Source organism: Cervus elaphus, chromosome 4, assembly GCF_910594005.1.
Source record: "Cervus elaphus chromosome 4, mCerEla1.1, whole genome shotgun sequence".
NCBI lineage: Eukaryota > Metazoa > Chordata > Mammalia > Artiodactyla > Cervidae > Cervus > Cervus elaphus.
Window position 1 is genome coordinate 4,862,122 of NC_057818.1, and position 13,776 is coordinate 4,875,897.

General features: G+C 43.6%; 1 protein-coding gene across 5 annotated transcripts in view; it reads right to left on the bottom strand.

Annotated features, from left to right (window-relative positions):
- Nucleotides 1-6,231: 6,231 nt before the first annotated feature.
- The window catches only part of ADAT1 (adenosine deaminase tRNA specific 1), a 28,600-nt gene continuing 21,055 nt past the window's right edge, over nucleotides 6,232-13,776 (bottom strand). For 4 of the 5 annotated variants that reach the window (XM_043898088.1, XM_043898087.1, XM_043898086.1 and 1 more), the window contains exons 9-10: nucleotides 10,853-10,939; nucleotides 6,232-8,100 (exon numbers count right to left, since the gene is read on the bottom strand). In XM_043898088.1, the coding sequence (XP_043754023.1) occupies nucleotides 7,917-8,100; nucleotides 10,853-10,939 (271 nt within the window). In that variant the 3' untranslated portion in view covers nucleotides 6,232-7,916. The remainder of the gene's footprint in view (nucleotides 8,101-10,852; nucleotides 10,940-13,776) is intronic. The other variant, XM_043898090.1, reaches the window with a different exon arrangement.

The following is a 13,776-nucleotide window of genomic DNA, read 5'->3' on the forward strand; positions in this document are numbered from 1 at the left end:
CCAACATTTGGCAGCCTGGGTCCTCACTTGGAGCGACTTTCTGCCTTTGCCTTTTTCCTATTGAGACAGGTTCTGAACTTGGGAGACTGAAGAACAGTGCTGAACACAGTTCTAGAAGCTAATTCCTCATCCTGCTAGCTCATGGGGACAAGGGACAAAAAATCTACACGAAAATCCAGAGCCTGGGTTTGTTGCACCAAGTCATGTCCAATTCTTTGTGATCCCACGGACTGCAGCACCCCAGGCCTCCTTGTCCCTCATCATCTCCTGGAGTTTGCCCAAGTTTATTGAGTCAGAGATGCCATCTAATCACCTCATCCTCTGTCACCCTCTTCTCCTTCTGCCTTCAATCTTTCCCAGCATCAGGGTCTTTTTTGCATCAGGTGGCCAAAGTATTGGGGTTTCAGCTTCAGCATCAGTCATTTCAATGAGTATTCAGGGTTGATTTCCTTTAGGATTGATTGGTTTGATCTCTTCTCAGTCCAAGGGACTCTCAAGAGTCTTCTCCAACACCACAGTTTGAAAGCATCAATTCTTTGGTGCTCCACCTTCTTTATGGTCCAATATTCACATCTGTACATGACTACTAGAAGAACCATAGCCCTGACTATATGGATCTTTGTCGGAAAAGGGATGTCTTTGCTTTTTAATACATCGTTATTACATTGTATTACAGTGCCTGGGTTACTGAGACAAAAATTATTCCCATTCCTCTCTTGTAACCAATATGACTTAGTCCATACAATCTCACAGTGTCAATGAGTTAAGTTTCTTGGAGAAAATTTGTCTTTGCATCATCTACCCAATTAAGAATTTTTATGAGAAATCTCATCTTAATGTTGAAAAAACTGAATATCTTAACCTCGGGGCCTCATTTTCTAGATCAGGTGACAGGTTAAAATTCAGAGAGTAAATGCTTTCTCTGCATCCACATAGGAAGAAATGACAATTGGAACTAGGACATAATTGTTAATACTTCAATATCTAAACCAAAGTTTATTCTACTATGCCAAGCCATGGATAACGACCAGGTTTTTTTTTTTTAACATTTTTATATTGAGGTATGATTCCGTAAAATAAAATGCACAGATCTTAAGTATACAGCTTAATACATTTTGACAAATGTTTACATCCATGTAATCAACTCTCTGGTCGAAACATGGAATGTCTCCATCATTCTAGAAGTTGCCTTGGGTCTTTTTCTACTCAACTCCCTTCTCCCATCTTCCTGCACCCGGCAATGACCCCTGCTCTGAATTCCATCCCCTTTGATTAGTTTTGGGGCCCTGGTTTCAAGAAATAAAAAACGAATGCATGTGAATTTGCCTGCAGCCCTGAAGAGTCTCTACATCTTGGACCACAAGTCCTGCTTAAGATTTGTTTTGGATCCATCTGGACGTTCTTCCAGAAAGTCAGTCGTAGCCCCAGTACAGGCACATTTAGGTTTAAATGGATTCACGTTTAGAAGAAGTGGAGGCTAACTATTAAATATGATTCTTCAAGATGTGGCATAAAAAGAGCTCTTCCTGCTGGAAAATCAAGTTTCTTTTTCCAAAATACGTGCCTCCTTGGCTCTCTGCGTATCCTACCATTCCTTCAGAGTAGCTGCCTTTGTTCCAGTGGAAAGAATTGCCTGAGCCCTTGAAAGCGAGCACATGCGCATTAGCTCTCTTGCTTAGAAGCTGTTTCCCAGTTTCCAGAACCTGCTCCTGCAGGGGACTCCTCTTGACAGCTCCCTTGCCTGCCCCAGATATCATCACAGGATGGCGTGGCCGTTAAAAACCTAACATTGTCCTAAGCTATCTGACTCGCCAGCAAGGGACCTGGGTCTTGGAAATGAAAACTTCGGGTAAAGCTTGCTCAGAACGTTGCCTGAAAGCCAAAAAGTGTTGCCAGGGTCCAGGTGGACGAAGCCTTCCACCAGCCACGGCGGGCCCCGCCTCTCCCCGCGGACCGGCGGGCCCTGCCTCTCCCCGCGGGGCACCGCAGCCAGCGCGGGTCATTTTCTCCACATCGGTCGGCTCCCTAGACAGTGAGCTAATGCTTGGCACGGAAAAGCTCCAGAAAACAAGGCATTTAACCGCACACGTTGAGGCAGAAATGACTACATGGAATATATACGCAAAATTATTTAAATCAAGCCAACTTTTAAAAACTCTAAGGAGAATAAAAGTTATGCACACATAGTCGTAACATTAGCACCCACTCGTGAACAAAGAACAAAGAGGAGGCAATGCTGAAAATGTAAACTACCCTGAAAGAGCCAGATTTCAGAAGACATTTTGTGAGCAAAGACAGAATTCTGTGTAATTAGCTGCCTGAAGCATGCTGAGTCCCTCTTCCCTACATAATGTCACTTCTGAGTGTGTTGTGGTGTTTCTGCAGTTTAAAATGCTGTTCTTTTTCTCTTTTTGGGATCTTACTTCAGGGGCTTCCCTGGTGGTCCAGTGGTTAAGACTCCGTGCTGCCAATACAGCAAGTGCAGGGCTGACCTCTGGTCGGGGAACTGAGATCCCATATGCCACACAGCAGTCAACAGTTTAAAAAATAATAACAATAAAATAAAATTTACTTTAAAAAATAGGTGCTATACTAACATGGTTTAAAATTTTTAAAATAATCAAACGTAAAATGTATTCAGAGAAAAGTCTCCCTCCTGCTCTCAGGCCCCAGCCATTCTCTTTCCTTCCCCGTAGGCCTGTTCTCATGTGTCTATTCAGAGCTAGTTTAGCAAGACATAGATACATACCTTTCCTCCTTTTTTATAGAAATGGAATGTTACATTTTGCTTTTTCATTTGCACTTGTATTTAGAAGCTGAATTTTGAAGAGGCATTTCAATAAAGAAAACTTTTATGTTCATTTATACTTTGACACAGTGAGTCCCACCTCTAAAAAATCTACCCAAAAGATACACTGGCAAAAATACAAAATATTCTATTCACAGAGTATGTCAAAAGGGAAGAATATGAAATGTCTATCACCAACTAAGAAAGTTATGACCAACCTAGACAGCATATTAAAAAGCAGAGACATTACTTTGCCAACAAAAGTCCATCTACTCAAAGCTATGGTTTTTCCAGCAGTCATGTATGGATGTGAGAGTTAGACTATAAAGAAAGCTGGTGAGGGTTAGACTATAAAGACAGCTGAGCACTGATGAATTGATGCTTTTGAACCGTGGTGTTGCTGAAGGCTCTTGAGAGTCCCTTGGATGGCAAGGAGATCCAACCAGTCCATCCTAAAGGAAATCAGTCCTGGTTATTCATTGGAAGGACTGATGCTGAAGCTGAAACTCCAATACTTTGGCCACCTGATGCAAAGAACTGACTCATCTGAAAAGACCCTGATGCTGGAAAAGATTGAAGGCAGGAGAAGGGGACGACAGAGAATGAGATGGTTGGATGGCATCACCAACTCAATAGACATGAGTTTGAGTAAACTCTGGGAGTTGGTGATGGACAGGGAGGCTTGGTGTCCATGGGGTTGCAAAGAGTCAGACATGACTTAGTGACCGAACTGAACTGATCCCCAACTAAAAAAATGGTTACTGCTGGGGGCAGGAACAGAAGTCACGGGACAAAGATGGGAGACCTTTCTGAATGTACCTTTTTTTAAAAAAAAATTGTTTTAAATTTTACATAATTTTTTTTTTTGGTAAAAAGTCCCCCTAAAAATTGAAAGGGAAATGAAACAAAATTAACTGTGTATAGATGTGGAGCAGAGAGGAACTAGAGAGGGACTGTTTCCAGTGACTTTGACATACTCACAATCTGGGAGTTCCCTGGTGGTCCAGTGGTTAGGATTTGGGGCTTTCACTGCTGTGGCCCAAGTTCAATCCCTGGTTGCGGAACTGAGATCTCACAAACCTTTGGGCGCCTCCAAAAACAAAACCAGAACACCTCATAATCCCTAGTTCAGGTTGCTCAACCTCAGCAACACTGACATTTTGGGCAGGATATAGTTCTTTGTTGTGGGGGGTTGTCCTATGTATCATAGGGTATCAGCACCCAAGGCTCGGGTGAGCCTCCCTGATTGGCAGTGATACTTCATACTGCCGGTCAGATGTCACAGCCCCCCAGCATTGTGCTGGGTGAACCCCCCCAGAGAGTGTTCTGGAATACAGGAGGAGGGGGCAGGCCATGCCAGGAGGAGCCACACGTGGAAGCCCCAGGGTAGGTCAGGATGCTCTGGGGGCGAGAAGGAAATGTGGGCAAGAGCCATCAGTGTGAAGGGACCGGCAGGGGCCGGGCGGGGAAAGCGGGCTTGGGACTGGCCAGCTCCAGGAGGGGCAGTCTCTCCAGGGTCAGCAAGGCAAAGATGTCAGATGTCAGAGACGCCAGGAGCGTCGGCAAGCGAGGACAACCAGAAGCTTGTACAGACCCTCTTCCCCATGTGCCTTTCTCTTTGCCAACTTGCACTGTAACAAACGGTAACTCTGAGGACAATAGCTTTTCTGAGTTCTGTGAGTCTGTCTACTGCCTCAATCTGAGGGTGGTCTTGGGGATCTCAAGCCACAGCTGCTAAAACCATTCTGTGAAAGGGTGAGGGGTAGATCATGCTGGTACCACTGAACTCTGATCAGTCACTGAAAGCGGGACAGCCTGATGTCATGTTCCCCCAGGTTAATATAATGTAACAGAAGGGTGCAGAATCTCTGGGAAGAACTGAACTTGGCTGTAATCAAGCCTCTCCATGTAACCACAGATTTATAGGAAATATGAGGGGGAGAGGAACCGGTTATCAACACTGGAGGAAATAAGCAGCCAAATCCTGGATGGGAGAGAGTCTACCGGACAAATGACCCATTTGTTATGGACATAAAAAGGAGAGTGAACTGCTAGAGACACAAAAGATACATCAATCCAATGCACTGTGTGGATGTTGTTTGGATTCTAATTTGAACAAATCAGTAGTCAAAAGAGATTTTTGAGACAATAGGGGAAACTAAACACGGCCTGCATAATAGATATTAAAGAATGATTGTTAATTTTATTGGGTAGAATAGGATAGCTACAATTCAGTTTAAAATGTTTTAAGAAAAATGAAATTGGAGTGGAGTGGGGAAAAGATCAGGTAACAACAGCGTACAGCTGATGGATGTTTGGTCTGGGTGATGGGTCCACTGTGCTTTTCTAGTTTTGAGTCTATTCAAAAATTTCTATAAGAAGTTTTTTTTTTTTTTACAGGTACTTAAAAGTTAGAAGTAGTTATCAGTAAAAACACATGATCTAAATGTATGAAGTTTGAGAACCTGCCAATATTGCAGAGATATGATTTGAAGGCACAGGTGAGATTCAAAACTTGGGTTTTTAAGAGATTTTTAAGGTTTTAAGCAAAACCTAGGGAAGGGGGCTGTCTAAGCTCTCCTTTTGACTCTTGACAAAATAGGCAGAGTCCAAAGTGAAGACGCCTCTGGTGTCTAGCTCTCAGGGTTTCCTAGTCTCTGGTCTAAAGTCTAAATTGAGGGTACATTTTGTACACATGTGACAAAGACCATAAATTTTAGGAAAGAAAAGACACTAATTCCTTACATTCTCAAATAAACCTTTATCTTTGAAAACAGAATCTCATGAGAGTGATGCATAGTCTTCTGTGGATAAAAGCTTCTGCCAGTCGAGGTGTCTTAACTACTCTCATGTCGTAGGATTTGGGGCCAGGTCAGGCAAAGGGCTGATTAAAGCAGCATGTGGGAAGTCTGGCCTTCGGTAGTGAGGTTTTTGTCTTTGCTCTCAGCTAAAAGGATTCCTCATAGAATAAGGTTCAAGGATAGCTCAATATGAAAACCTTGTGGGGGAATTCCTGGTGGCCCAGTTGCTAGGACGCGAGGGTCTCACTGCATGGCCTGGGTTCAGTCCCTGAATGGGGAAGTAAGCGTCCAGAAGCCACGCAGCTCCCCGCCCCCGCCTGAAGCAACAATGATAACAAGGCAAAAAAAGAGATCTTATGTATTACTTCTGCAATTAAAAAACATTAAGAACATATGTTCACAAGCAAACCTGTACATGAATGTTTACGGCAGCAATACTGGCAATAGCCAAAAAGTGGAAATAACCTAAAAGTCCATCAGTTGATGATTAGATAACAAAATGTGGTATATCCATAGAACTGAATGTGATTTTTACCCCATAAACAGGAATAAAGTACTGAATGATGTTACCAATTCACATTACAACATTATGAGTCTTAGAACATCACGTTAAATGAAAGAAGCCAGTCACAAAAGATCACATATTGTATGATTTCATTTATATAAAATGTTCAGAATAGGCAAATCCATACAGACACAATGTAGACTGCTGCTTCCCTGGGGTTAGTGGGGGTCTTGAGGGGATGTGAGGAGCGGCTGCTGATGGGTACTGTACTGGGTCAGATAGCACCCCCCACCCCCAGTTTAGAACAAAAATGTTCTAAGATCGATTGTGGTGATTTTGCATATCTTTGTGGATATACTAAAAATCACTAAACTGTACATTTTAAATGGGTGAATTTTTTGGTATGTGAATTACATCTCAATAAAGCTGTTATTAAAAATATTTAAAGCTATAAAGAAATATTAAAGAACCAACAAGATCCTTGAGTAATCCCAACACAGAGAGCTTCCAATTCCAGTCAGTATATTAGAGGGTGAAGAGGTTGAGAGTTAAATACTAGATGTTAGTAAAAACAGGCCTGGTTTCTAGGTGTGCTGCTGAGTTGCTATAGGGACTTTTGTTTGGCCTTTTAGACACAACTCTTTCCAATGAAAGTCACAGAAAACGGAGTCAAACGAGCTTACTCAAAATAACAAGAGCAATTTATGTCACATCATTGAAGTCCAGAGTGGGCACTAGTTTCAGGCATCCAGACAAGGTCACGAGAGCCTTCATCCTCTGGGCTGTTTTTTCATTCATCACCTTCCTTCTCCAGCTGGCTGTCTGTGCAGTGGGCAAAGGCAGCCCCAGGCAGTCCCAGGTTACCTGGTGCTTACAGCTCCGGATATGAGAAGAAAGGGCATCTTTCCTGACGCCCTGGTGTTCGTTCCAGGACTGTTCAGTGTTGGCTCACACTGCTGGAGTCAATGAGGAAAGTCCGCTTCACCCCAGTCTCAGGGATAAAGCAGGAAAGAATGGTTCTTCAAAGGAAGCAAGGCTGGGTATACAAAATACATGTCCATTATGACAGGTAAAGCTCTAAAATTTGCAGAGATTCAAACGTCATCTCAGCCCAATAAATACCTGCTGAATCAATGAGGAACACACGAAGTGGAGCTGGTGCAGAGTACTTTTACAGCATCACACTCCAAATTCTTATTCTTAGAGAAGAAATGAAATACAGGACACACACCAAGGTCATTAGCAAGATGCTATTTTAAGAGAGCTACTTCAGTCAAGTACTGTTATTGTTCAGTTGCCAAGTTGTGTCCGACTCTGCAATCCCATGGAAGGCAGCACACCAGGCCTCCCTATCCCTCACCATCTCTCAGAATTTGCCCAAGTTCATGTCCATTGAACTGGTGATGCCATCCGACCACCTCATCCTGTTGCCCTCTTTCCCTTCTGCCTTCAGTCTTTCTCGGCATCAGGGTCTTTTCCAATGAGTCAGTACTTCACATCAGGTGGCCAAAGTACTGGAGCTTCGGCCTCAACATCAGTCCTTCCAATGAATATTCAGGACTGATCTCCTTTAGGATTGACTGGTTTGATCTCTTTGCTGACTAAGGGACTCTCAAGAGTCTTCTCCAGCATCACAGTTTGAAAGCATAGTTCAATCAGGTATAGATTGTTTCATGTCCAAAATTCCAACCGACACAGAAGAGATCTATCGCTCTGGTAGATGGCAGTCTTTTTTCCTGATCAGCCACAAGAAAATCTAAGGCCTGTTTAGCATGTAGGAAGACGGTAGTCCAGGATGAACGAATGGAAAACAACTCGTTGCTCATGTAAACTGGTGATAATCTGGGGGATTTCTGATCCAGGATCCAAACGCCTGCTTCCGGAGTGCACTCCAGGCCTGCTGGTAAGTGGATGCAGCCTCCTTGTAGTCTTGGTACGTCGCCAGCTTCTGCGCCCTAATGCACACACACCACTGAGCACACACGTTCTCACTGGACAGCTCACCACTGTGGCCAGAAAGACACCTCAGCGACTGGCCAGACACATTTATTACAAGACACTTAGGAACGGAAGGATTCTGTTATGCTGTCCTAGAGTGACTCTTAGCTCCTTTGTAGGAAAGTCACTACAAAACAACATGGGATTAAAACAGGTAAAAATGAACAGAATACTAGTCTGTTTTTTTTTTTTCCTTCCCTTTTTTCGGTCCTGGTGGAATCAGATAAAAAATAATAACTATCTACTACTTGGCTTAAAGTTTTCTACGTGGCTATAATGTTCACTGTTAGGATCGAGCCGTTAGAAACTTCTCAACTGCGTTTTCCCAAAGTACTTTTCACCTTAGTCATATTCTCCTGAGTAATGAAAGCCAACACCCTTCCTAAATCCTTCAGTGTCTCTGACTGCTGAAGAAAGGCTAATGTGCTGAGTAATGTCTTACTTACACCCAGATAAAAAGATTTTCTTGAGACCAAGATTTTTTCCTTTGCTCAGACTTGAGTCAGGCTTCTCAAAATCCTCTTCTTGACCCAACCCTGACCTTGAACTATGTCCTTGTCATCTCATAGTTGAAGAAACTGAGGCTCATATCTCATTGATTCAGGTTTTACCCTGCTCCTACTCTTCCGTTCTTTGCCAAGATCTTAGGAGACCCAAGTTGTTTCTTCACTCACTACAGCACAGAGCCGAGTTGCTAATTGTAGCAGACACTGATTCTAATCCTTTGATCAATTTCCCACAGCTTTTCGGTGGTTAATGGATGGGAGCTACATGCATGACAATGTTAAACTTGACCTGAGCCCTCAGTTCCTAAAACAAGCGGTGGTTAAGAAACCTCCCTTCTATATTTATGTGTTGTGGGAAATGGCAGACTGGAAAGAACCACCTTTCTTCATTACTTAGACTCATGGATGCCCCCCTGGTTTACCTGTGACAAGGCCAGACATAGACCCTCCAAACACCCGCTCTTTGTCTCTTAATGATTAGCTGAACTGTTTGTACCCACTGACAAAATCTAGTCAACATGCCTGCTAATTTGACCAAATATTAATTACCAGTAATGCTTCTCTCCCTCCTGCAGACCCCTGAACTTTGAGCCATTCTCTGCCTGAGCCAGTGTAGGCAGGTTTAACAACCCTTTCTTTTAACAGCCCTGGCTGAGGACCGACACTTCCTGTTCAATGGTCCCGTCACACTACCTGCTCACCCCACTCCCCCATTTCCAGCTCTAACTTTGCTTAGACAGAACTTCTCCTTTGCACCTGCTCTTCGAGAGGCTTACAGACCTTAAGATTGTGATGCTCTTGCTACGGCATTAGTCCTTCTCCGCTTACTGTAACAGGCCCTGTCTCTTGCAACAAAGCCTTCAAATGAAGTCTCTCCTTACCTAAGTCCAGATTTGTTTTTAACGCATAGAACATTTAGCAACCTACCCAGCTCCAATCTGATTGACTCTTCCAGACAAGAAACAAGCAAACTGGCCATGGACGACTGGAGGGCATCGACACTGACTGCGGGATACATGATGAAAACAGGCAGCAGCCTCTTCATATGCAAGTGTCTAGCTACTCCTTGACTTCCCCACTGTTCTATGAGACAGAATTTGGCTGGTCTTTGTTGCCAGTTCTTGGGAGCGAACCTCTAAACTTTCAGAACGTCCTTGATGATAGGAGTGTCTTTGTTATTCATGGTGCACCCCTCGGATCTCAACTTTTTGCTTGATGAGGTGACTCATGGTGGGCCCTAGATAGTTTCAGGATGGGCTGGCTGTGGCTGAAAGATCAACCATGAGATCAGAAAGCTGGGGCCCTGAGTCATCTGATATCTGACATCCTGGGGTGGGGAGAGAAGGTAGAGATTGAGTTCAGTCACATCATGTGGCCAGTGATTCTGTAACTCATGCTTGATGATGAAACCCCAATAAACACTGGGCACTAAAACGTGCGTCAGGCTCCTGGCTGGTGACAGACAGTGACAGGCTGGGCGGGCGGTGCATCCTGGGGACACAGCAGCAGCAGGTTGGATACCTTTGCAGACCTTGCCCTTTGTGTCCTTTCTTTTATCTGGTCCTTATTTGTATCTTTTACAATAAAAGGCAATTGAAAGTATGGTGCTTTCCTGAGTTCTGTGAGTTTTTCTAGTGATTACTGAACCTGAGCGGGTAGTTGGAACCTGAGTTTGTAGTCAGTTGGTCAGAAGTGTAAGTGGCTTTGGGGCCCCCTAGAATGCAGCTGGTGTTACCAAGTGAGGTCAGTTTTTGGGGACTGTGCCCTTACCCAGTGAGATTTGGCCTAACTCTGTTAGCATCTGAATTCCACCCACCCACCTGCTCATGAAGTGGTTTTATAGTCTCTACATTCCTGTTTGGAAAGTAATTTAAGTCAATGAGCTTTAGTTCACAGCCACTGATTGAACAAAAGAAAAAGAGAATAATATTCCCAACAGAATACACTGACACCTAGCATTCACATTTTCACAGCGCTCTCCATCTGGAGGTAGAATAAAGCAGGACCTGGGGTGGGCCAGGCCCCAATTCTGTGCGCAGGCTCTGTGACTCTGTCCCACCAACTCTGCACCCGTCACATCTCAGATCACACACATGTCTGCAGCTGGGGCTATGGGGGCTGAAGGGCATGCGGTCAGTACTAAGTACTCATTGGCCTACTGAAACACCATTCCTGCCAAAACTTCCTGCCATTCAAAAGCAGAAGTGAAAGAGAAGTCCTCCTAAATATGAAAAATGTAGGTCAATGACATCACCTGAGTGAGTCTGGCCACTTGTCCTCTGAAATACTGCTTAGCAGCTTCTGGAATGATCTAAAGAGCTCTACTTTGCTGATTCGGGATCTGTTTGAAAAAAGAAGATCAAGAGGATTTATTAAGTGTTTAATATGCACCAGGCCGCCATCAAAGATACTGGGCTTCACATGGTATCTTTCTAGGTCTGAATGTCCTGACTCCCTGTTTTCACCAATGCTTGGCAAGAAAAATCCAGACCTGAGAGTCTGATTAGGTTGAGACCCAAAAATGATTCTCATTTCATAAACGTTATCAGCAGTGAAATCATCAAGGTGACAGACTGACATGGGCTAAAGGCAGAGGGAATTACTAAACTCTGCCCCCAAGGATGCCCATCAGCTGTTATTTGGCTACCTCCTTTCAAGGGAGCTGGCCCCTTGGGTAACACTGCTTACAAGACATTGAAAGTTTGTTTCAGAGACCTGAGTATTGCTCCCTGTATGAACTGTGGTTATAAAGTCCATTCACCCCAGGCACCTGAGGAAGAATCTCTAGATTCCTCCTATGGCATTACAGTCCTTGGGAGGTGAATTCTTTGCTTCTGAATCAAGCTTCATAACGGTCATAGTTTGAAGTGGTGAAGGAAGTCAGTGTGAATTCCTTACCAGTTCCTTGGGTCTTTTTGGTTTTGCCCATTCATAACAGCTGGGGCCTAGAGTGTATGTGCCTCCTTCCTTTCCCTCATATACACAATTCATGGGCTGATTTAGAAGTTGGGAAGCGTGGCGTGTGCCAACAAGGTACAGTCTTATTGTACATACCATATCCCTCTCCATCCTTGAGAATCATACCATCAGCTGAGACAGAGGCCATCGCTGGCATATATGAGACAGGGAGCCGTACAGTCTGCTGAAAAGCTCCCTTGCCTGGCTGGGACCTGGCCCACTGGAGACACCAGTGCTTAGAGGGAAACCTGAGTCCGCACACGCCACTCTGGGCCTCATCTGTGCTGGGGTGGCTGCCGGCAGCAGGAACACGAGGCTACTTTCTGTTTGTGGCTGTGCTGTGCTGCACAGCTCGTCAGATCTCAGTTCTCCGACCAGGGATCGAACCCAGGCCCGCAGCAGTGAAGTGAAGGGAAAGGCGCTCAGTCGTGTCCGACTCTTTGCGATCCCATGGACTATTCAGTCCGTGGAATTCTCCAGGTCAGAATACTGGAGCGGGTAGCCTTCCCCTTCTCCAAGAGATCTTCCCAAGCCAGGGTTCAAACCCAGGCCTCCTGCATTGCAGGTAGATTCTTCACCAGCTGAGCTACAAGGGAAGCCAGAGTCCTAATCACTGGACCTCCAGGGAAGTAGGCTGCTTTAACATGAAAGAAAAAAAAAAAACAACCAAAAAACGAATGGATCTCATTAATAGACCAAAGGAGAAATGTAATATGAGGAAAATATGTACAGAAAACGCATTTGTTAGAATTCAACATCCACTGAATGATTTAAAACCTTTTAGCAAACTAGGACTAGGAAAGATAGTATTTAAATTCATAAAGGGTATCTATAAAATCCTACAGTTGATATATGTTCTTAAAATCAAGAATGATACAGGGATACTTGCTATCATTGCTTTTATCCAACACTATACAGAAGGTCTGGCCAGTAAGACAAGAAATAAAAGGAATAAAGATAGAAAAGCAAAAACTGAAGACATTATTCAGTGATGATTGTGATATTGTCAGTTCTGGTTAGCACCGTAGGTGAGGAAAAAAAATAAAAGGAGTGGCAACTTGAAAAAGAAATACTATTTGCAAAAGATAGTCTATATTAAAAAATTTTAAAAGAATTCATACATATATGAGTAGAATAATAAGAGTTAGCAATGTTGCTGGGTACATTTATTGTAAGAGAGAAATAAACAAAATAGAAATTGATTGCAGTAGCAATGGCCAGAAAATGAAATAAAGGAAATGACTTAAATGGCATTAGTGGTAGCAATCTCTGAATGTGATTCTTGCCTCCTGGAATTCATGCCCTTATGCAATGCCACCCCACGTTGAATAGGGCTGCCACCAGTAACTATTAGAAGACTGGGTTGGAGTATGACTTCTGAAGCTACCCATAAAAGACTGTGGCTTCCGCCCTGCTCTCTTGGGATGCATGCTCTTGGCGGACGGGAAGGGGGGTGGTATCCAGCCATCACACTGCAAAGATGAATACTTGTAGGATTATGGAGAGACCCAAGTTGAGAGGAACTGAGATCTCCTGCCAACAGCAGCCAGCTCTGACCTGGCAGTCACATGAGTGAGCCACTGGAAACTGGATCCTCCAGCCCCAGTCAAGCTTTCGATGACTGCAATCCTGGCTGACATAATAGAGTGCAACCTCATGAGCCCCTGAGTCAGAATTATCCAGCTAAGCTCCTCCCAAATTCCTGAACCACAGAGACTGTAAAATAATGTTAATTGTTGTTTTCAGCCACTAAGGTATTCTCCCCCACCCCACCATGGGGTGAGGGTGTAGTCTGTTATACAGCAACAGAAAACTAATACAATATCAAGAAATAAATCTAATAAAAGATGTGAAAATTATAAAACTTTACTGAAATACATATAAGAAGACCTAAATAAGTGAACATTCAAAACTCTTTTAAATTTGGGGCATAACTGTCAATTTGGCACCAGCATTATATAGAGAGATAAACACCATATTCCTGGTTTGAAGACTTGACAAGATGTCAAATCTCCCCAAATTTATCTTTAGATTTAAAGTCTAAGAAAAACTGAGACACTCTTGAAAGACAAAGCAAGGGGACTTTACCCCTAACAGATATCATCTTATTAGAAAGCTACGGTAATTAAGAGTATGGTTTTGGTGCAGGGAGAAACAGACTAATGGAATAGAACAGAATACCCAGAAAGAGACATACATACATATACATACACATAAAAT